General features: G+C 43.2%; 1 protein-coding gene across 2 annotated transcripts in view; it reads right to left on the bottom strand.

Moving 5' to 3' along the window:
• The window catches only part of LOC105483256 (glutamate decarboxylase 1), a 46,152-nt gene that overhangs the window by 10,872 nt on the left and 10,353 nt on the right, over positions 1-24,927 (bottom strand). For both annotated transcript variants that reach the window (XM_011744029.2, XM_071072920.1), the window contains exons 4-12: positions 21,761-21,919; positions 20,189-20,431; positions 14,480-14,570; positions 7,180-7,292; positions 5,724-5,839; positions 5,560-5,639; positions 5,283-5,337; positions 3,522-3,638; positions 894-958 (exon numbers count right to left, since the gene is read on the bottom strand). In XM_011744029.2, the coding sequence (XP_011742331.1) occupies positions 894-958; positions 3,522-3,638; positions 5,283-5,337; positions 5,560-5,639; positions 5,724-5,839; positions 7,180-7,292; positions 14,480-14,570; positions 20,189-20,431; positions 21,761-21,919 (1,039 nt within the window). The remainder of the gene's footprint in view (positions 1-893; positions 959-3,521; positions 3,639-5,282; positions 5,338-5,559; positions 5,640-5,723; positions 5,840-7,179; positions 7,293-14,479; positions 14,571-20,188; positions 20,432-21,760; positions 21,920-24,927) is intronic.

Genomic DNA, 24,927 nt, shown 5'->3' with positions numbered 1-24,927 from the left:
GTTATGAACATCTAGCCTACCGGAATGTAAACTTCAGGAGGGCAAATCTCTTAGTTGATAACACCTTTCATATACTGCCTTATTTTTCTGCATTTATCAGATATGCATTTTTATTAGAAAAGCACCATAGGTGGCTGGAAGACAGGTAACTGAATATTCACATCCACCCCTACCTGGCTCATGATGGGTGCTCAGTAAATATATGCGGAATGAATCAATGAATCATTGTGACTTTGTTATGGATCAACACTTAGGAGTCAGGTCAAAATCATATTTGGCCTAGAACATCCACTGAATTTGAACAGTTAAAAAAGAAAATAAGTTAGGAGCTGAGTGTCCTGCCCTTTCTGGAAGTAAGCTTAATGAGGAAGAAGAGGAAAGTGAACCAGTGGCCCTTCGTGTGCCCTTGGCAAACTCTGATGGCCTCCAATTCCCCTCACTGGTTAGTCTCTCTCTTCTCCTACCTGTGTACCTGCAATTGCCTCCTGTTACACTTATCACATTGTGTTCTAACTACTTGTTTACTTGTCTTTCTGATTGATTGATTGATTGATTGTTATTAGAGACAGGGTCTCACTATGTCGCCCAGGCTGGTCTCGAACTCTTGGGCTTAAACAGTCCTCTCACTTCAGCCTCCTAAAGTGTTGGGATTACAGGCGTGAGCCACCACACCTGGCGTGTCTTTCTCTCTTTCTAAATTGTGAATTCCTTCAGGACTCCTTTGACTGGGAAATAAATCATCCAATAAATGCTCAACAAATGCCTGCTGAACTAAAGTGAATTTAGACCGAAATACGATGCAGGGGATCAGGGCAAGGCAGTGCAGGCTGACATCAGAGCATGTCTGTTTGATGTGCTGGGTGGAAGGAGGCCTGGCGAGTTCTGGCCCATACCTTTCTATGCCATTGAGTTTATGGCGGTGCTTCCTGGACATGAGCAGCCCACCTCCCCAGGCAGCCTGTGGGGACAGAGAAAGGAGAGGAAGAGGGGAGCAGTGACATTTAAGAATCTAAAACTAGTCATTTTTCACTTCTAGTAAAACATGAGCAAGAAAGTACAAGGTGAAGAACATAAGTTTCTCTGAAAAGTTCAGCCCACACTGATTGTTCAGTCAGTTGTGATTCTTCATTGCTTGTCATTTCTTTTTCAAAGTTCCTCTGGAGTGTAGCTGCACAAGTGATACAGCTAGGCGAGGTCTGAGCCTGAGGAGCCTGAGGTGCCTGTTCTGCCAAGACCCAAAGGTCCAATGGCCTAATAGCCCAATGTGCTGTGGAAAGCCAACACAGTGAATCCCCCTCCGGGTGGCTCTGGAAGCTGCCCAAAAAACTGAGGCCTGCTGTCTGGTTCTTCCCAGAGCAGAATACTAACAGCTCCTGAAAAACTCAAAAAGCAGCAGTTCCTGCTGGGTTTGGAGGTCTCACAACAGCTTATATAACAAGAAGACATTTTTGTGGGTACCATGATGCATGTTTACTGAATAATTGGGATGCCACATGATACACAGCCTTTGTTAGTCATTAGTTCAGTGGCAAGGCAGATTATCCTACTAGCCAATTGTGTGAAGTTAAATCCCTAAGAAAATGTGCAGAGAAAGAAAAAAAAAATACACCCAGTCACACATGTGAAAATGCATCTTTTGCTATTGTGAATAGTGCCGCAATAAACATACGTGTGCATGTGTCTTTATAGCAGCATGATTTATAATCCTTTGGGTATATACCCAGTAATGGGATGGCTGGGTCATATGGTACATCTAGTTCTAGATCTTTGAGGAATCGCCATACTGTTTTCCATAATGGTTGAACTAGTTTACAATCCCACCAACAGTGTAAAAGTGTTCCTATTTCTCCACATCCTCTCCAGCACCTGTTGTTTCCTGACTTTTTAATGATTGCCATTCTAACTGGTGTGAGACGGTATCTCATTGTGGTTTTGATTTGCATTTCTCTGATGGCCAGTGATGACGAGCGTTTTTTCATGTGTCTGTTGGCTGTATGAATGTCTTCTTTTGAGAAATGTCTGTTCATATCCTTTGCCCACTTTTTGATGGGGTTGTTTGTTTTTTTCTTGTAAATTTGTCTGAGTTCTTTGTAGGTTCTGGATATTAGCCCTTTGTCAGATCAGTAGATTGCAAAAATTTTCTCCCATTCTGTAGGTTGCCTGTTCACTCTGATGGTAGTTTCTTTTGCTGTGCAGAAGCTCTTTAGTTTAATTAGATCCCATTTGTCAATTTTGGCTTTTGCTGCCGTTGCTTTTGGAATCAACCCAAATGTCCATCAGTGACAGACTGGATTAAGAAAATGTGGCACATATACACCATGGAATACTATGCAGCCATAAAAAAGGATGAGTTTGTGTCCTTTGTAGGGACATGGATGCAGCTGGAAACCATCATTCTTAGCAAACTATCACAAGAACAGAAAACCAAACACCGCATGTTCTCACTCATAGGTGGGAACTGAACAATGAGATCACTTGGACTCGGGAAGGGGAACATCACACACCGGGGCCTATCATGGGGAGGGGGGAGGGGGGAAGGATTGCATTGGGAGTTATACCTGATGTAAATGACGAGTTGATGGGTGCTGACGAGTTGATGGGTGCAGCACACCAACATGGCACAAATATACATATGTAACAAACCTGCACGTTATGCACATGTACCCTAGAACTTAAAGTATAATAATAATAATAAAAAAAAAAAAAAAGAAAATGCATCTTTTGTGTTTCTGGGAAAATTTGGGATTAAGTCTCTTAGTTGACAATGCCTTTCAAATACTGCCTTATTTTTCTGAAATGTAGCAGATATTCTTTTTTTTTTTTTCTTTTAGGACAGTTTCGCTCGTTTGCCCAGGCTGGAGTGATGTGGCATGATCCCAGCTCACTGCAACCTCCGTCCCCAGGTTCAAGCGATTCTCCTGTCTCAGCCTCCAGAGTGGCTGGGATTATAGGCGCCCACCACCATACCCAGCTAATTTTTGTATTTTTAGTAGAGATAGGTTTTACCCACGTTGGCCAGGCTGGTCTCAAACTCCTGACCTCAGGTGATCCACCCGCCTCGGCCTCCCAAAGTGCTGGCATTACGGGCGTGAGCCACAGAGCCCGGCCAGATATATTCTTTTTAAGAGACGTGTCATAGATGACTGGACTGAAGGCAGGTAGCTGAGGGTTCACATTCATGGCCACTTTCTGTATGTTGTATCTTCTATTTTTTCACTCTGAAATCATTTGTAGCCATTTGTCCCAACAAAGCTACCTGGGAAGGCAATGAGACCATATTCTAGGATGAAACACAGAAGACAGCAATCGACTAGTAAGGAACTGGATGAGTCCCAGAGGATGTTCCATGTCTGTGGTGTGTACCAGTTGTGAATGGCTGGCTAGAGTCCAGACAAGAACTGGAACTAATGTGGTGTGGAGAGAGGGCTGGCTGGGGCGTGGAGAGAAGCTTGAGGCAAATCATAAAAAAGAGCTGCCTCTATCCCCGACATGGACTGGCCTCTCTGAGTTATAGCACTTACATCTACATGCAGCCAAAGGTTGTATTTCTCACATATATCTGCAATCTCTTGTATCGGATCAAAAGCTCCATAAACAGTTGTGCCAGCAGTTGCATTGACATAAAAAGGAACATATCCCTACAAGGTAAGACAGATACAGACTGATTAGTGTTTTTAACCTTTCTCATTTGCTGATTTCCACAGGAAGCAGGATTGTATAACATTTATTTCTAACAGTAATTGGCAAAGCTTATGTGTTACCAGATACTACGTCTAGTAGTGTTTTGTTGGCTCATTCACTCATTCATTCATTTATTCAACAAATATTTTTTGAGTGCCTTTTATGTGCCAGGCCCTGCCACAGATACTAGGGACTCTGCAGTGAGCACAAGAGATAAAGAATTCTGTCATTGCGGAGTTTACATTTTAGTGGCAGGTGACAGATAATAAGCTAAATTAAATAAGCAAAATATACAATATGTTTGGTAACAATAATTTCTATGGCAAAAAATAAGGCAGGAAAGAGTAATAGTAAGTGTTTGGAATGATGGTCAGGTAGTTCTGAATATATTGGAATGATGGTCAGGTAGTTCTGAATAGCATCATTCTTTTAAGAGGTTATGTTGTTTTAAGTGTATTGATATAATAATTATACTGAAACATTGTGGGGTTTGATTGTTTAAAAAAAGGTCTATACACTGTGAAAGCTGATACACTCACTAACAGTGGACATGGTGAAATGTTGACATAAATAAAAAATAAATGAAGGAGTAGAGTAATAGATCTAAGACAAATTTGGGGAAATCTGTGAATCTTAAGCTTTTCTTTGTTCCCGAGACAGGTTCTTGTTCTGTCACCTAGGCTGGAGTGCACTGGCACGATCATGAGCTCACTTTAGCCTCTACCTCTCCAACTCAAGCAATCCTCCCACCTCACCCTTCTGAGTGGCTGGGACTATAGGCGTGGACCACCACACCTGGCTATTTTTAAAAATTTTTTGTAGAGATGTGGGTCACCCTATGTTGCCCAGGCTGGTCTTGAATTACTAGGCTCAAGGGATACTCCTGCCTCAGCCTCCCAAAGTGCTGGGATTACAGACGTAACCCCCTATGCCAGCCCTGCCTCTTAGGCTTTTGTGAAGCTCAGCTCCACCTCTGTTCCTTGCTCAGTCTTTACAACACTTAGACCCACCTCCTGTGCCAAGACCCCAGCAAATAACTACAATTAGAGAAGGAGGTATAAGAATGTAACCAAAACAACCATGTGTTGGTAAGTGGCCTGACAGCTACCTGGCACTGACTTGTGGATACATCTGTTCTATGAGTTTTTTGTTTAATAGAGTTTGTTGAGGCTGGATTTGCCAAGTACCATGGGCCATCTGCCAGGGCATGGAAGCACTTTGCTAAACAGAATCCTAAGCTAAAATGGCATTTGTTAAAATGAGATAATACCCAACAAGTAGTAAGTAAAAAGTTCAATTAGGCTATATCTTCATGATGCTCAGGGAGTTGATTTATTGAAGAACATCAAACCAATCAGTTGGCACCATGACGACAGGACAAATAGTTTAATGACCGAATTTTTCATTGTTTAAAAAATCCCTGATATTGTGTAGACACAGTTTTAAAACCAAATTATTTTACAAGTTGGAAATAAGCAAATATCTAAGAATAGAGTTTTAGAAGCACAAGAAAATTGTCTCATATTATCAAGGACTTTTTTGTCTAGAGCAGAAAGAAGGTATTTTTAAACTAGGGTTTAGATGCACCACAGAGTACATACCTTCTGTTTGGCTTCAAGAATTTTTGCCTCAAAATCAGCTGGAATTATTTTCCCCCTATAATTATTGGAAAAGGAGGGAAATTAAAATGAAGAATCAATGAGATTGCACATGAAAAAAACTTTAGCAGCAGCAAAAAGCAATTTAATCGGTTATTTTCAACAGACCATTAGCAGCTTGGCACACTGTACTGAGCCTGTCTTTAAGCACAATAAAACAAATTTAACAGATGAACACATTTAATACATCAAGAACCTAATATTCACTTTCCCTGCCTACCTTTCATTGCACTTTATCAAAATCACATTGTCAGTTCCAAAGCCAAGTGCAGCCCCAGCTTTCTTTATGGAATAGTGACTCTGCAACAAACAGAGGCTCGAGGTTAGAAGTTGGAGAGTCCCCTGAAAAACACCTCTATCCATGAGAAAGCATCCCCGACTCACGTGTTCTGAGGTGAAGAGTACCAGTTTGGGCACAGCCGCCATGCCCTTTGTCTTAACTTCCGGGAAGTACTTGTAGCGAGCAGCCATGATGCTGTACATGTTGGATATGGCGCCCCCTGTCAGCAAGCGGACATATTGGGAGGTGTTGAGGCTCTTTCATTACTGTTTCTAAAAACGAACGCTGAGCTGGTGTCTCAAGAGACAAGGGAGGTCAGGAAGCGGAAGGATAATATCCTGATAGGTTTTGCTGGCTTCCCTATTGCTGGGGCTTCCCACTGGACCCTTTACCCTGGGAATACAAGTAGTCACACTTATTACCAAAGCTATCTAGGCAGTTTGGCTGGAGGTGATTCATGTACTTCAGTGCCCTTTCCACCTGAAGTCTAGACAGAAATATAAGAGGTAGCTGCATCAGTGGCTGCAAAGGGATAGGTGAGTTATATCCTTCCTGCTTTACTTTCTGCTCAGTCTATTTACTGAACAAAGATGAATCTGTTCCCTGAGTTCAGAAAGACAGAGAAAGAAAGAGTAATGGAGCCTACAGAAAGAAACAATGATATTTCTTGGTTACCTGCCTAGGTGCTCTCTTCAGCCCAACTGTTACTGAGTCATTTAGGAGAACTCTAAGTTTATTAAAATAAGAACAAACTCATGTTTACCTAAATAAAGACACAAGGAGAACTGACATAACTATGTATGTTTGGCCAACACAAACTAGTTAGTTTTACATTAATTATCTGACAATTAAACTTAGGCAAATTTTGGCCTGCTTGAATTACCTAGATAACTGCAATTCTTATGTATTCTTTTCCCCTTGTACACAGTCACACTGTCTCTGACACCATCAGAATACCTATCCTTGTTTTAAAAATTCTTATTTTATCTACTTCAAGCTAGAGAGTCAAAGTAGATATACTATTTTGACTGAAATAAATCAATTAATTAATAATCTTGATTCACTGATCCCCAGCATAATCGAACTGCTGTTGACACAATGGAGTTGTTTAATAGTGAGACCTTGTTTCTAGAAAAGAAATTTTAAAACAGCTGGGCATGGTGGCACATGCCTATAGTCCCAGCTACTTGAGAAGCTGAAGCAGGAGGATTGCTTGAGCCCAGGAGTTCGAGGCTGCAGTGAGCTAAGATCACACCACTGCACTCTAGCCTGGATGACAGAGTGAGATCCTGTCTCAAAAAAAAAAAAAAAAAAAAAAGGGGGGGGGGATTCTTTAGCATGATCTAGACACAGCCTTTGTCAGTTTTTATGGATTTATGCATAGGCTTTGTTAGTTAATTCATACAGAATGTAGCATTTTTGCTAGTCTTCATCTTGAAAAAAATAGCAAGTCGGAGTATCCAAAAAAATTTTAAGGCATTATTCTTCTACAAACCTACTTCATATTTTGTATTCTTGAGAATCCCAAACCTTGAGAAGAGGAAGAGAAGAGAAACCTACCAGGAGAAAATATCCCATCACCATCTTTACTTGACCATCCAACTATCTCTCTCATCTTCTTAAGTGTTATTTGTTCCATGAGGACAAACACTGGCGCAATTTCATATGTAAACCTGGAAAGGTGGTAAGAAAAAGGATGAAAGAAAATAAAGAAGTCAAACCATTTATTTTAGGAACACAGAGGATTGGTTTAATATTTGTAGTTGGGTTCTTAAAAAAAAAAATGCTGTTCAAAACCACTAACACGATTCATTTCCTGGAAATGCATTAAGTTGCCAATCATAAAATGTCAGAAACCAGCCTGGGTTACTGAGAGAGGTGGTGGAAGTGCCAGCCCTGTGATACTTCACCAACAAAATAGATTCTAATCTGAATGAAATGTCTTAGGCATGGTCCACCCAGAGGAATAGAAGGAAAGAAAATGACTTTTCTGAGTCCCTTTTACCTCTAAGATTGTAGGACAATGCAAATGTTAATTGAAAAAAGCATTCCAAGTTCTACGTAAAATTGGTTTACAATTTGTTCTTTAAAAAAAACTGACTGCCAGTTGCACACTTGTAGAATATATAAAAGCCAGAGCCAAAGTCTATCTTTTAAAAATAATGTAAACATCTGAAAGCTAACTGTGAAGATAATTGGAAATATTGACCCAGGTTTTAAAGATCTCAATATAATTATCTACACGGTTTTTCTACTAATAATCCTCAAGGACAGCTATGTTTCTATAATTCTCTGAAGTCAATATCTGTCAAGAATAATTCTAAGTGATGATTTTCTAATTACAAATTATAAATAACAAGAAGACGGTGAACTGGCATACACAGCTAGCTGTGGGCATCAGATATCTTGGCAGGTTACATTTGTCTTCTAACAAACTGATTTAAAAGTAGCAAGCAATGCTCTTTTCAAAGCAATTCAACACAGAGGCATAGTCTGGTAGACTAATCATTGAAACAAGATCGTGAGATCAAACGTGGAGCCTAAGAAAAAATCAAGGAAGGTCTGTCTGCAGAAAATTAAGCCAGAAAACAAAAAGGTATTTACTAAGCTCTGAGGCTCTTTGTCTTTCTTGTTTTCGCTTGGCATTCTTTAGCATTAGAGTCTGTGGGCTGGGCTCAGATCATCCTCACTGAAAAGAGATGCCTAGACTGACTCAGCTAAGTGACATAGGGAAGCTTTATCGCTGGTTAGGGTGTTTGAGCCAAGTGCTAATGTTGAAGACTAATGGGAATTCTTGCTTGCTTAATGTGAGGAAAGGCTATTTGTAAGGATGAGATAACGATTGTTGTACATAAGACACAGGTGAAGCTACTAAGTTTTAATTGTGGATGAAAAAAGCAGTCGAATTAATCACATGGAGGTAAAAGAAGACAAAAAGATCCTGAAGGATCCTCAGATATGTTGGTGGAAGTATTTTATTTCCAAAAAGAATATGTCCATTTTCCTTGGGAGGCCCCTGGAAATTTAGGAGGAAGACCCTTGGAAACCATGTGTGCAGTTACCATCACCTCTGGAGGTCACAATCATGCTTTGGTTCTGCTCTGAGCCCCATCACCGTAGCAACCAACACTCCCTCATGTCTGATGGCCTGATAAAGGAAGAAGAAGAGAAGGATTCCTGGTTTAGCCTGTGCTGCCAAGTGTACCAAGAGGCAAACTCATGATGGGCTTTTAACCATTCTTGAACAAATGTGTTATTAATGGTTCCACTGGTTTTTGGAAATGTTGACATGACAAAAGTGTTTGCATGGCGAGGAGATATGGTGGCAGTGTATGTGCTAGAATCTCCAGTACTATATAAGAAAGCTCTCTGGGGTAAGGCAAGGAACAAGTGAAATCACATACCATAATATCAGAACCATATCAAAGATTGGATGAAAGTTGGCTTAGGGTCAAGTCAATGTTGGCCAGGCAGGAACCACATGGACACGGGAGAGGGAATGGGACTGAATATCAGGCATAGGTCCCACTCCATGCTTCAGATTTAAAACTAATTAGGCCCGAGGTTTGCATGAATTAGCCTCCCCAAGGACCAGGAACATGGCCATTACTCTCAGGATTAGGAGGAAGAGTCTAGAGAGTTTATCATGATCTCATCTATTTCAGGTTCCTTATCTATGTCAGGTACCTGATTCCTAAACTTTCTTTCAGTTCTATTCAACAAATACTTACTGAATGACTATTCTCTCACCAGGTGACATCCTATGTACTAAGGAAACTAAGATATTAGAAGACACCATTCTCAACCTTGGGGAGGAAACCTACTAGGATGAATCTAGCATCTGGTTCTTGGCTTTAGCGGCATCCTGTTTGATAGTTCCCGCCTGAGTCCAAAGGACCAATTTTCCACTCTTTTCCTGACTCATGAGCTTAGTCTTGACACTCTCTCCTGAAAGCTGGCATATCAGTCCATGGCTGCTGATCCACAGCCAGGCCTGACAAATGGGCTGTCATGATGTTCTTCATTCCTGACACCTCTTCTGACCCTGCCGCCCCATCCTGGGCCATGTTTACAATCTGTGCAGTTGCACCCACAGCCTTAAAGAAGGCCTTGTAGTTCACCTAAAACAGTTTTTAAAAATTTTTTATTTTCAATTTTTTTTTTTTTAATTTTGTGTAGAGATGGAGGTCTCACTATGTTGCCCAGGCTGGTCTTCAATTCTTGGCCTCAAGTGATCCTCCCGCCTTCACCTCCCAAAGTTCTGAGATTACAGTCGTGAGCCACTGTGCCCAGTGGTTCTTCACCTAATTGGAATCGCAGACCCCTTTGGGAATCCTAGGAAATCTGTAGTCCCTCTCTCCAGGTAAAAAAATGAAGATAGGCATATCCTTTTGTATAGAACTATAGGAGATTCTTCTTTTGCAACCTGGACTCCTGGTTGGGTACCCTTTTCCTAAGTGACTGATGAAAGCAAATGAAGTCAAGAGATCAAAGGTCAAATATGAATTCAGAAGAAGCTGGTTAGATGCTAAAGTCAAAGTACAAGATTACATTTCAGAGTCAGAACTGGAAACTAAACCTGCCAGAAGCTCTGGGTTGAAGCATAAGAACATAGGATTGGAAGTAAAGATTTAAAACAGTAGGATGGTGGCGTTTATGGAGTGACACTAAAGGAGCATTCTGAGCATGTCTATATTCCAAGTCGGGAAGTGAGTCAGCCCTTTTTCAGGGGTTCAACTCACCTTCCCAGAGGGGTTCACTCAGAGCGAAGGCAAATTGACTGTCAACAAGCTGTAGTTCTTGTGTGGCAGAGTCTGCTTGTTGCTAGCCATATCAATTTTCCCTTGCTTTGTTAAATTTTATTTAGGGTTGCTGTTCACTCAGATCAAAGACTATATTTTCTACCCTTTTTTGGTGTGGTCATGGACTAAGTTCTGGCTAAAGAGGCTTTATGGAAATGTATGAGACTTCTGAGAAGGTTTTTTTTTTTTTTAAATCAAAAAGGAGTATGTCTCTTTTGTCCCTTCCCTCCCCTACCCTCCTCTCCCCTCCCCTCCCCTACCCTCCTCTCCCCTCCCTTCCCCTCCCCTCCTCTACTCTCCCCTCCCCTCCCCTTCCCTTCGTTCTTCCCTCCCTCCCTCCCTCCTTTCTGAGTTCTGGAACACAGGAGTGGTGGCTGGAGCTCCAGCAGCCAGCCTGTACCATAATGCAACTTTGAGGATGGGAGCCATGTGCTACAATAGGGATTAGAAAGGCACACAAAATCTGGATCCCTAGTGACTGTCAAATGGGGAACTTCTTTAATGAGAGAAATAATCTTCCATGCTGACTCTATCCTGATACTCCTCTTGACCTCTTCTCCTAAAAGATGTGGCAGGTAGCACATCTTCACTTTAAAAGGTAACACAGCTGAGGGGAGCTTAGGGAAACACTCTACTATCCAGATGATGAGAGACGGAAATAAAAGAGTCAGGAGGGTCTCACATAGCAACAGTGACTGTGCGGTGGTTGCCTTTCCTAGGTGCACACACTGTACCTTGTATACACTAGGCACTTAGGACTGGAGCCATTTTTAGTCTTCAGAACCACTCTGTAGGATGGATACTATTATCCTCCATTTTCCTGATGAGGAAACTGAGGTTCAGAGAAATTCAGTGATTTGTTTTAAGATCTCCAAGTTAGTGTGTTTCATCAGAATTCCAAGTCTACGTATGTCACAGCTGCTTTTCCATGACAAACGAGAACTGCTTACCGCAGGCTCCTCTCTAATGACCTGCCCAGTGGTGTAAAATGATGAATAACTCCCATAGAGAATTTCTCCTGGATATTTTCTATGAAAATAAAGTGCTAGATGGTTGAAATCATAACCTCGTAGCAAAGGGTTATGATAGATCTTGCCATTAAGATTATGTATTGCCATTAGATGTTTGAGGGCAGGCTGTTATTTACTCAGGCCCTGCTCAACCTGCACAATTGTGCTTGGTGGCCCTGTTTTGGAAGAAAAGAGCTGTAGGTGCCTTGGACAACTACACATTTATGAAGTTTTTTTTGGATCTTCACTGAGTTGTTGCTTAGAAGAAGAATATACTGCAAAGCTATGTGCAAAAGCAGGTATAAAGGCATGGACACAGACGTTCTTTTTTTTTTTTTTTGAGATGGAGTCTCGTTCTGTTGCCCAGGCTGGAGTGCAGTGGCAGAGTCTCAGCTCACTGCAACCTCTACCTCCCAGGCTCAAGCGATTCTCCTGCCTCAGCCTCCTGAGTAGCTGGGATTACAGGTGCCCACCACCACACCCAGCTCATGTTTGTGTTTTTAGTAAATGCAGAGTTTCACCATCCTCGAACTCCCACCTTAGGTGACCCACACCACCTCGGCCTCCCAAAGTGCTGAGATTACAGGCATGAGCCACCGCGCCCAACCTATGGTCTTTCTATTCTAATAGTCAGACACCTTGCACTTTGCACCTGAGTCAGGTTATTGGATCATTTAAAGAGGCTATGACTGAGGAATATAATTCTTATTTTCTATGTCAGCTGTCACCTAAACTCAATGGGAGTACAGGACCAAAAACCAGGCATTATCACTAAATAAATCCTGCACTGCCATAGAAAGATCCTTTTGCCATTCTTTCCCAGACTTATTTTGAACACTGTTCCCAATCGGAGAAGGAATTGTCACAGGGAGCAAATTTTGCCTCAGCTCCTGACAGTGCTGCCACATTTCATGATCTTCCAGGGGAACTGGCTTAGAACAATTTCTAGATAATAGTTATTACTTCTTTAGACAATGCCTGTCTCTAGAACTGACAGAAACTATTTTGCTATTTTAAATAACTTTCTCTATCGATCTGTTGGAATCAGATCATATTTTATAAATATCTCCCATTCAGTACAGCTGCAATTACTACATGTCATTTAGTTGGATTGGCCTTGACCTCAGATGGCTGGGACACATTTTAGTGTTTTGCGGCTGAGCTAAGAGAAGAGTAAAAGACTTCGGTTTTATGAACACATGCCAAAAAAGGAGAATTTGTGGGATTTTTCTGGTTGAGGAACATCTGGTCATAAGTGGTTGAAAGGGGGGAGGTCCCTTATTTACCTTGAGACTGAAGACATATATATACATGGAAAAAGCAGCTGAGAGCCCTGCAGAACACACACTTAAAGGTGCTGAGTAAATTCAGGGCCTATATTAATATGGGTACTTGGATTTTAATAGATATGTATTTTTTACTCTGTTTTTCTCACTTATTTTCCAAATAGTTGAGTTAAAAACAACTATATTTCCTAATTTAAATTGTTCCTTAGTGCTAGATACTACAATTAAGCATTAATGTCTTTTCTCAAACTATAATTAACTTTACTATGATGTCTGTGCTGGCTGGTATATTTTTATCTCAAAAATCACAATACGGTAAAGATTGCTAAATGGAGCTTTTTGTTCAAATTCCAAGCAACTGTATCTTTGACCTGTATTCCTCTTGGCCCTTTCAAATCTCAGTGACCCAACATGGACACTCCATGAAGCTAAGCATGACTTGCAAGGAGGGAGCATGAAAATCATTTTAGTTTTTCGATCAGTTTAATCTTTTATGCCTTTTAGCACCAAAGGCTTCACTTGTCACATTTGCTCTTTAAAATTTGTCACTGTTGTTTTAAATTAGCCAAGAAAACAGGAATTCTTAATTAATAGAAACTTTTCTGAATATAGTTACGTATTTTGTGTCACAGCATTAAATAGCTTTAGAATACACATGGGTCACTATATAATTTTAAATGCCCTTCAGGTTTTCTGGCTGAGAGCAGTTTAAGAAAAACAGAATACCTTAAACTTCAATAATTTACATTCTATCTTGATATCAAATGGAATTTCTCATTTTAAGCAATCCTACCCTTTCACCTAAATTCATTTCTTGGAATCTACTTTTCTATGAACTTAAAAAGTGAGTGGCTATTTTCTGAATATTTCCACAGTGACGGACACCCATATAATTCTTATGTAGTTGTTTTAAGATTATTATAAGATAATTTGTTTTATTGTTTTCCTTTGGATACTTTAATAGAATGTGGTGCCATTGTCTGGATGTATAGATACTGGTAAAACATTGTCAGTAGTGTTGAGAGCAAAGGCAGTACTCTGATGACCCTCCATCGATTTGTAATCTGACATTTTCTTAAAAGAGAGCACATGTATGTAGAGAAAAATTTGGGGTGACTGCTATAAGACTACCCAGGTATAACTTGTGCCCATACCATACAGGACCTTAGAGTCAGTTTCATGTAAATTTTCAAGAACTTAGAAACAAAGAAAGGCTTTGCCTATACAAACAAGTATGAAAACAATGTCACGTTTAGAAAAACAATCACTTATTTTGAAAAGAATATATACTGTATCAGTACTGGCTGAATTTTGTTTTAGAATTTTTAGTTAAGCAGTAGGTTGATCAAATTGATTTGTGGTTTATGGCTGCTTTAATTATGGAAGAAATATGATCTAAATGATAAGGACCAATGTGCTTGGGTAGAAAAAGGTAAAACCAAGATCATACCTCAAAACATAACCTCTTTAGATACACACATTAAGAGAAATGGATCTTTTAACATGAAATTTCAACACTACATTTTGGAAGTCAGAGTTATTATTTCTCATGACCATGTTCTTCTTAAATTCCATTATTAAATTCAACAATAGTTTATCAAGTATTTACCATTAAATCAGAACTATGATTAAACCTAAAGATTTTAAGAGAAAAAATGACCAGGGCAACTTTAATAAAATAGAACCACTGGAATTGAACATTTAAAGCAACAAGCCGTAGTCATACATCAGGGTCGCTTATATGAAAACGTATGGGACTTACATATTGGTATTGGCTGTTGATGTCAGCCATTCTCCAGCTAGGCCAATGATATCCAATCCAGTGGAGAGCTGGTTGAAAAATCGAGGATGACCTAGAGAGGAAACAGAAAAGCATCAAGACAAATGCAGATTTCTCAACCTATCTTCAAGGCAAACGGCCTGCCCCACTGGGTCACACTGATGGGGCTTGCATCCCAGTGATATGTCAAATAAGGCTGCTCAAGGATATTGAAGAAGGAAGGGCAAGTTGACCCACCCCATACCAACCATTAACATTCATGATGTCCCCCAAACTTCTATGTTTCTAAAGCATCATGCTTTTAAAGAATAACATCTAATATCATGAAACAAATCATGCTTTCCAGTGTTTTGTGTTTCGATGTGTTTTGCCAATATATATATAGTCAGGTGACCTTCAGATTAAATTTATGGCTGAGATAACCTAGCTCTCCTCTGTGAAATGGGCAGTCACAGCCTATTTCACTCATTGAGTTGTTGGTGAGGTAATTGTTTTTGCTACACAACTCTAAATCCCTGTGCAACCCACAGTATGCTTTAACAGGCTTTGCTCTCAGCAAATTCAGGATTGTTGCCAAGTTTTTGCCAACTTAGCATTCAATGGAAAACTCAACTCCACATCAGCAGGCTTGGCTCAGCTGTCAGGAAGGAGTCAACGCAATAGATTATCTAGGGACGTGTGGCTGGGAACTGGTGTTAGAAAGATATGCTGACTGCTGTGTTTCCAGTGGAAATTGCCTTTGCTTCTGAAAAAAACAAAAACAAAAACGGTCAGAGAGCTAGTGTTAGAATGTTCCTGGTCTAACTCTCCTCTCTGAGAATCTTTATTCTTCCCTAGATGTGATTCAGAACATCTGGACTATGACTTCTTATATCAGAAGATACCAACCTCTGCATCTTAAGAGCCCTCACAAAATGATACTGGTTTTTAGAGAAAACTAAAAGAAGCATAACTGGTAAACTTAGTTTAAGTATGGGGCCATATTCTAGATATTCATGTGGACTATCCTAGTGAAATGATTCCATGTTACTCGACTTGGCTCATTGCCAACAGAATCTGAGGTCTTTTTAAACAACACATTTTATTGAAAGTCATTAAAATATATATGCAATATCCATTTAAAAACTTTTAACAATATACACTTCATTTTAAGACAAGACTGAATGGTAAATAAATGCAGTCACAGTATTTGATAATGTATCAAAACCATACAGTTTGGCAGAGACAAAAGATGGACAAAGAGAGATTAACACAAAGTGAAACAGTATCTCTTTGTCAATTAAAATATAAAGGACACAAAGTCCTTCAAAATCTTATTTTTAGTTTATGGTTACAACCTTGAGCCCCCAAATCTTATATCTACCAGAATTTCTATTAAGTAAAAAGTTTCAATTTCAATTTCAATTCTCTATGTTGGATGAAAATAACAGATGATAGATACGGTGCTGGGCCGCTCATGGCCTAAATTCAGGTAGAGGGAGAAGGAAAGAATTATTTTTTAAAGTAAAGCTTTCCTACAAATAAACTACAAGAAAAAAAAAAAGAAGGGTTGGAGGGGGAGATCCCTTGATTAGGAGACATGGCAAACAATTGCATGTAAGAAACTTATTTGGATCCTGATTCAAATTAGTTTGACAAAATTAAAGCATTTATGATGCTCATGATACAACTGGAAATTTGAAAACTGACTAAATATTTCATTAAGGAGCTTTAAATTTTTTTCCAGGTATGACAGTGACATTGTGGATTTAAAAAAAAAAATTCTTAAGAATGAATATTGGGCCAGGCGCAGTGGCTCATGCCTGGAATCCCAGCACTTTGGGAGGCCAAGGCAGGTGGGTCATCTGAGGTCAGTAGTTCGAGACCAGCCTGGCCAACATGGTGAAACCCCGTCTCTACTAAAAATACAAAAATTAGCCAGGCATGGTGGCGGGCACCTATAATCCTAGCTTCTCAGGAGGCTGAGGCAGGGGAATTGCTTGAACCCAGGAGGCAGAGGTTGCAGTGAGCCGAGATCACGCCACTGCACCACAGTCTGGGCAACAAGAGTGAAACTCCAACTCAAAAAGAAAAAAAAATGAATGAATATTTATGGATACAATAATATTATGTTGGGGATTTACTTTCATGTAATGTAGGTGATGGGGAATGGATGGCGGTACAGGTAAAAGCTGATAATAAAGCAGGGCATTAGGTATATAGGGTTCATTATAGGATTCTACTTTTGTATAAGTTTAAAATTTTCCATAAGAAAACATTTAAAAAAGAACAACGAAGGGAGTCCAGCATATCTACAAATCACTTAAAGTAGCTGCTGTGGCTGAAGGCTGACTAGTGCCTGTTAGTTAATGGGAAATCTCTGTATGCTGGTTCATTTTTTAAAATAAGTCTTTTATTAATTTATAGAGAAATTTCTAAATGCCATTATCATCTCTTCACAGACTATACCCAGATCAGTATGTTTTCACTATTAAAACCCAATTCATTATTTTGGCTGAGCCCATTGATGCATTCATATCCTTGAAAAAATACTTTCTACTGTTTGTAGCTACTTGTGGGGTTTACCCTATTGCTCCTTATCTATGCTTAAATTCCACATCAGCAACCAGGAGCTGTTTTGACGTGGCAGCAACAGCATGCTTTTATCAGCGCCAGCATCCTGAGATATAGCAGGAGGTTTCACATTGCTTGGAAGACTGCGAACTCTGTAAAGACAAATATCTGCTTCAAGAAGCAACTCTGAGGAACAAAAATGAATGTTTGCAGCCTAAGTACCTAAGTGGGTTCATACACTGGACTAATAACAGTCAATGCTTTCTCTCTCTCTCTCTCTTTTTTTTTTGAGACAGAGTCTCGCTCTGCCGCCAAGGCTGGAGTGTAGTGGTGCAATTTCGGCTCACTGCAAGCTCCACCTCCCGGGTTCATGCCATTCTCCTGCCTCAGACTCCCCAGTAGCTGGGACTACAGGCGCCTGCTACCGCGCCCGGCTAATTTTTTGTATTTTTTAGGAGAGATGGGGTTTCACCGTGTTAGGCAGGATGGTCTCGATCTCCTGGCCTCATGATCCGCCCGCCTCGGCCTCCCAAAGTGCTAGGATTACAGGCGTGAGCCACAGCACCTGGCCTTTCATTTATTTATTTATTATTATTATTTAAACAGGTCCTGCTGTCACCCAGGCTGGAGTGGTGCAGTGGCGCGATCTCAGCTCACTGCAACCTCTGCCTCCCGGGCTCAAGCAATCCTCCCACTTCAGCCTCCAGAGTAGCTGGGATCAGAGGTGCACACCAGTACGCCCGGCTAATTTTTGTATTTTTGGTAGAGATGGGGTTTTGCCCAGGCTAGTTTTGAACTCCTGAGCTCACGTGACCCACCTGCCAGCCTGCCAATGTGATGAGATCACAGGTGGGAGTCACCAGGCCAGGCCTGTCAGTGCTTTCTCTGACCGCAAGATGCTTTGGTTTTGTAGATTATATTAGATGATATTATGACAAAATCATGTATCATGTATTTGTATTTGAGGGACAACGCCATTCTGGACTTTCATAATAAAATGACGTAGTTCTCATCTCTCTGAGAAAGTGTAGAGCAAATTGACAAAGTTCAAAATATCAGACCAAAGCAAGTCAAGTTAAACATACTTGGGGAATTCTGACTCTTTTTAAAATGCAGCCAAATAACACTATTTGTTTTCCACCAGGAATAGATTAGCCATCTGACCAAGATGAGAAGTAACTAATTGTAAATTGATAGAGTGCTTTTCTTTAAAAATCAAACAACATAAACTTTGTACATATAATTGAGTCTTGTGTATCCAGCAGTTATTTAATGAAGCTACACTTATTCCAGTGGTGTTGGCAGACCTCAGCAGCTCTCTGGGATTCCTCATTTTAAAAAGCATCTTTGGCCAGCATCATTATTTCATTATAACACTTTGTTTTTGACATCCAATAGTCTTACTCAGCTCAATCACCACCAGCCTCCTAGTCTCAGTCTTAAATCTATCTTCAAATGATGAGGAAGAATGAGAGGGAAAATAAAGAAGGAGAGACAAGAAGAAAGAACATAGGATTGCCAGTTGTGACCTTGGGGTTTTCCCTGTGGTGGCAACTATGCTAGGGATGGGATGGTCAGTTCTTCTAGATCTGTCTGCCTGAGAGCTCAGGAAAGCCAGACTGTAGTGTGGAGAGAGTTATAGGGAGAAGAAACCACTGCGTCACTCCTGGGCTTAGTCCAGTCTGAGCTGTTTCTAAGCATCTCAGAGGCCCCAAAGTCCTTGAACTTGAGGTAATTGGAAAGCAACTGCTTTGATGAGGATTGCTGATTAGAGAGGGCTCCTGGAACATGAAAAGGAGGCAAGAGGACATCCTCAAGGACTCCCACTGGAAATAGAATTTGGTGACTCAGAGTGTCCAAAGCTCCAGAAGTTGCAGTAGAATGAGAAGGCGTGTGCATGTGTCTTTTTGGCCTAGCCAGTAAAAGGTGTCATGGGTTGAATTGTGTTCCTCCAAAAGATGTGTTCAAGTCCTAATCCCTGGTTCCTGTGAATGTGACCTTATTTGGAAATCGGGTCTTTGCGGATGTAAACATGTTAAGATGAGGTCATACTGGATTGGGGTGGGCCTTAATCCAATGACTGGCATTCTTATGAGGAGAGGGAAATTTGGACACACACACAGGAAGAAGGCCACGTGAAGTGAAGGCAGAGGTTGGAGTGACGCATCTACAAGCCAACAAATGCCAAGGAATATCCACAACACCTGGAACCTGGTAGATGCAAGGGTGGATCCTCTCCAAGAGCCATCAGAGAGAGCATAGCCAGCACCTTGATTTTAAACTCAGCCTCCAGAATTGTGAGAGAACAAATTTCTATTGTTTTGAGCCATCCAATGGGTGGTCATTTATAAAGGCATTCCTAGGAAACTAATACAGAAAGGGAGGGGAAATAGCCCAATTCTCCCCAGTGTCAGGGACAGGCAAGGGCACGATTTATCAGAATGAAATAGACCTGAAAATGGACGCAAGAAAAGAAGCAGAGGATGGGTCATTCTGCTCTCTTTAGGTTGTGAATAGCCTAAATCCAAGAATGAAAATTCTTCTTTTTTTGAGATAGGATCTCGATCTGTTGCCCAGGCTAAAGTGCTGTGGCAAGATCTTGGCTCACTGCAGCTTCTGCCTCTTGGCCTCAGCCTCCTGAGTAGCTGGGACTACAGGTGCATGCCACCATGCCCAGCTAATTTTAGTATGTGTATATATATATATATATATATATATATTTTTTTTTTTTTTTTTTTGGTAGAGACAAGGTTTCACCATGTTGCCCAGGCTGGTCTCGAACTCCTGAGCTCAAGTGTTCTGCCTACCTTGGCCTCCCAAAGTGCTGGGATTACAGGCATAAGCCATTGTGCTTGGCCAGAATGAAAACTCTTTATACAGAACTTGACCTAGCACCAAGTATTTCTATCTTTTTTATCTACTTTTACCATGATATATGCTGATGAACTTTTGCCTGGGTCAGGTCCCTCCACCAACTGTTACTGCCCAAGCTTGTTCTTGTGGTCACTGGGTGCTTTGCCGCCTTCTCTCACCAGGGCTGTGTTTTTCCTCCAACACAAGTTTGATATCCTTACAACTGGCAAGGGTGAGATGGAGGGCAGAGTTGCCACTACCTGTCCACCCGATTCTCCCCCTTACCTGTGCGAACCCCATACTTCAAGGTGTCTCTGCAGTCAACCAGGATCTGCTCCAGGGACTCGGGGTGGTCAGAGAGCTCCAAGTTGAAGCCCTCCATGCCTTCCAGCAACTGGTGTGGGTGATGGAAGTCCAGCACCTTGGTGGAGCGATCAAATGTCTTGCGGACATAGTTGAGGAGTATGTCCACCACTTCCAGGAGGAATTGCACGGTTTGCTCCTCCCCGTTCTTAGCCGGAAGCAGATCTGAATTTGGGAGAGCAATGAAGGGTTATCACCTGACTCATATCTAGATTTCTTCAGCCCAGAGACCCCTAATATTAATCATGCTATCTGCATAGGCCTGATTTCATTCCGGGATATGTATGTGCACTGAGAATCTGATGTACCACATCCCCAGAAAAATGCACATACCCCAGAAAAATGCACATGCACATAAGTTTGGCATGTTTTCCTGGGAGTTCACAGCCTTTCTGACAGGCTGCTCAGATGTGGAAGGAAGTGCTCTGAGATGTCCTGAACAACCTGCAACTGCGGTTGTCATCTGCAGGTTGAATGGGCATCTGTGAGGAGTGTGATGGAGGGGGCATCTGTCGTGCTCCCCTGGGACTAGATGTGTCCCTGTCCATCTGGTTTAGTGTTGTGATGTGCTTGGTTTGTTGGCATCAGAGGGTAAGTCCTCTCTGGGTAGAGCCTGAGGTCCCCCCTGAAGAGGGTGGTTCTTGGCGGTGTCCTTAGACAGGAAACTGGAGCTGGAAGATGGGGCTCAAGAAGGTGGGACAGGGAACCCCTGCCTCTTTCTTGACCTCATCCTTTTGGGCCTGGACTTTCAGATATCCAGAGGTGACTTTGGGTTTCAGGCTCTGCAGTAGTCAAGCTAGAGGTTAGGCAGGGAAAAAAGCTGTAGGGGCCCAATTCTGTAGCTCATAGGCAGGCTGTGCAACTGTGCACGATACTCTCTGTGGCTCCCTGGGTTAGCTCCAGGGTTCTAGGGACATATTGTTTAACACTCTGGTCTGCCTTCTGTGGCCCTGTGGGAAGTTCATGGAAGGGGATGGCAGTGGATCTACCTGTGAGCTGTTTGGGAGAGACTGGTAAAGCACCTCGTGAGACGAGAGTTGTGAGGCAGCAGGGGTTAGTGAAACATCTCCGAAAGGAAAACAAGTTCCAGGACACTCGGTTACGAGGCTCAGCATGCAACTTCCCACAGTGTGATTTTGTGTGTATGTGTGTGGCCAGTCTTGCAGGATAAATGTTATTAAGGAAATCATTAGATTTTCTTATATGTAAGGTTCCTTCGACTCTGAGTCTATGAATCCATATTTGTTCCCTCGAGTGTCTTTAGAGTTGACTTTTATTGACTGCCCTCATCCAGTTTCCAAAATGATAGAGACCTGGGCAGCAGGGAGAGAGGGAGTCAATTATATTCCCCCAAAGTCAGAAAAGCAGTTTCTTGTGGGTTCAGAGAGAATAATGACATTTCTTGATAAAAGAAGTAAAATTGCAGGAAACAGTCAAGAAACTCAAATAAGAAATCTACTGGCTAGCATGGGGCAGGAGTGGGGCAGGGGCTACCTCTAGCAAACAGGTTGGAGAAGTCCGTCTCTGTGCGCCGGAAGCGGGCATCCCGGTCGCTGTTTTCACAGGAAAGCAGGTTCTTGGAGGACTGCCTCTCCTTGAAGGCACTCACAAGGCGACTCTTCTCTTCCAGGCTGTTGGTCCTTTGCAAGAAGCCTATGGCACAAAAAGCTGCTCAGAGAGAGTGCTGCAAACTGCCCAGCCCCTGAGGGTCAGCTGCGGAGCGAATTAACTCTCCAAGCAGGGCTCTTGTTTCTTCTGAGAAGAGAAGTGAGTGTCTGCGTTTTAAATATAGTGGCCCTGGCACCGCTCACCTTCAGGCAGGGAGGGGGGGCAGTGCCAAGTGTCATCAGTGGCAAAGACCCAGTCATGCAAGAGAGAAAAACAGTAAGTGAAGCCCATTCTCCTCTCTGAATGTGACAGTGAACTCACAATTAAGTAAGTTGGACAGCTTCCACTCCAGTGACCAGCCCCAGGATAGGGCTTTAAAGGAGGGGACACAATCAGAGAAGATGCTGCCAGCACTGTTCATGGGCTGTATAAGCAGAAGGAGGAGAGGAGAGAACAGCAGAGGGAGGAGGAGAGGTGAGGACAGCTGAAGGAGGAGGATGAAGATAGCAGAGGAAGGAGAGGTGAGGATGGCAGAGGGACAAGGAGGGGTGAGGACAGCAGAGAAAGGACGGTGAGGACCACAGAGGGAGGAGAGCAAGGACCGAAGAAGAGGAGGGTGAGGACAACAGAGGGAGGAGGGTGAGGACAGCAGAGGGAGGAGGGTGAGGACAGCAGAGAAGGAGGGTGAGGACAGCAGAGGAGGAGGGTGAGGACAGCAGAGGGAGGAGGGTGAGGACAGCAGAGAAGGAGGGTGAGGACAGCAGAGGAGGAGGGTGAGGACAGCAGAGGAGGAGGGTGAGGACAGCAGAGGAGGAGGGTGAGGACAGCAGAGGATGGCAGAGGTGAGGACAGCAGAGGACAGCAGAGGTGAAGACAGCAAAGGGAGGAGGGCAAGAACAATAGAGGGAAGAGGAGGGGTGAGGACAGCATAGGGAGGAGGGTGAGGACAGCAGAGGCAGGAGGGTGAGGACAGCAAAGGGAGGAGGGTAAGGACAGCAGAGAGAGGAGGGTGAGGACAGCAGAGGGAGGAGGGTGAGGACAATAGAGGGAAGAGGAGTGAGGACAGCAGAGGGAGGAGGGTGAGGACAGCAGAGGCAGGAGGGTGAGGACAGCAAAGGGAGGAGAGGGAGGACAGCAGAGGGAGGACAGTGAGGACCATGGAGGGAAGAGGAGGGGTGAGGACAGCAGAGGGAGGAGGGTGGGGACAGCAGAGGGAAGAGGGTGAGGACAGCAGAGGGAAGGGGATGAGGACATCAGAGGCAGGAAGATGAGGACAGCAGGGGAAAGATGATGAGGACAGCAGAGGGAAGAGGGTGAGGACAGCAGACAGAGGAGGGCAAGGACAGCACAGGGAGGAGGGCAAGGACAGCAGAGGGAGGAGAGATGAGGACGGCAAAGGGAAGAAGAGGGGTGAGCACAGCAGAGAGAGGAGAAGTGAGGATGGCAGAGAGAAGAGGAGGGGTGAGGACAGCAGAGGGAGGAGGGGTGAGGACAGCAGAGAGAGGAGGGTGAGGACAGCAGAAGGAAGAGGGTGAGGACAGCAGAAGGAGGGTGAGGACAGTAGAGGGAGGAGGATGAGGACAACAGAGGAAAGAGGAGGGGTGAGGACAGCAGAGGAGGAGGGTGAGGACAGTAGAGGCAGGAGGGTGAGGACAATGGAGGGAGAAGAGTGAGGACAGCAGAAGAAGGACAGCGAGGACCACAGAGGGAAGAAGAGGGGTAAGGACAGCAGAGGGAGGAAGGTGAGGACAGCAGAGGGAGGAGGGTGAGGACAGCAGAGGGAGGGGGGTGAGGACTGCAGAGGGAGGAAGGTGAGGACTGCAGAGGGAGGGGGGTGAGGACTGCAGAGGGAGGGGGTGAGGACTGCAGAGGGAGGGGGTGAGGACTGCAGAGGGAGGGGGGTGAGGACTGCAGAGGGAGGGGGTGAGGACTGCAGAGGGAGGGGGTGAGGACTGCAGAGGGAGGGGGGTGAGGACTGCAGAGGGAGGGGGTGAGGACTGCAGAGGGAGGGGGTGAGGACTGCAGAGGGAGGGGGTGAGGACTGCAGAGGGAGGGGGGTGAGGACTGCAGAGGGAGGACAGCAGAAGGAGGAGGGGTGAGGACAGCAGAAGGAGAAGGAGTGAGGTCCAACAATGAGGATTCGGGCAGACACTTTCCTCCAGCACCAGGTAATGCTCACAGGGTTGAACGTAAGTGGTATTTTTCTGAATGAAAACCTGAATGCAGCTTTTCTTGTACCACCCCCTCTCCTCGAATAAAGGTATTGCGAGACAAAAAAAAAGCTTCAATCTTATATGTGTTGCCATTTAATTCTACAAGTACTTATTGAGCACCTGTTGTACAAAAGCACTTTGCTAAGCATCTAGGATGGGGGACCGATAAAACTGAGTGAGACAGATCCCCTGCCCTCTAGGAGCCTACAAGCCTGCCAGATGGTGACCAATGCTGGAATAAAAATAGTCATCCAAGAACTCCACAGAGATGACAGGAGGGATCTGAGCCCAGGGCAGGATTCTCAGTGCCTCATCACCCCTCGGAGGGAGTGGAAAGTTCTTCTGCCTGAGGCCAGCAGGACAAACTCCAGCAGCAAACGGGGAAGGAGAGTTGAGCCAAAAGGGCAGGAGAACCTGCCAGTGTAGAGCATACTCCCCTCCACATCTCCACCGTCCCCTGTGGGGCTCCTGGCCCGCACACCTGCTCTTTCCCTTGGCTTCTCCTCCTTCAATTCAGCCTTAGTCTTATCCCAAAAGGCAATACACTGAAAAGAGAAAAATGTTCCAAACTTCTGGTGACCCCAAAGCTGTCTCTGTAAATACCAAGATCCTTGGAGAGTCATGTGTCACAAGGCAGACTTGGAAGAAAGTCCCAAGAGGTGCAAAAAGGCAAGTTAATCTGGAGAATTCAGCTTTGCTTCCCAGGACACAATTCAACTGTGATGGGTGGGAGATGGAGGGATGCATGGGAAGGCTGCGGTGATTAGAATCCTCCCACACAAGGGAGCCAGGGGCTATTTCTGGAGGGAAGAATGGGAAAGCAGAGGCACTAAGCTTTTT

Source organism: Macaca nemestrina, chromosome 11 (genome assembly GCF_043159975.1).
Source record: "Macaca nemestrina isolate mMacNem1 chromosome 11, mMacNem.hap1, whole genome shotgun sequence".
NCBI lineage: Eukaryota > Metazoa > Chordata > Mammalia > Primates > Cercopithecidae > Macaca > Macaca nemestrina.
This window is presented reverse-complemented; position numbering and strand designations above follow the sequence as displayed.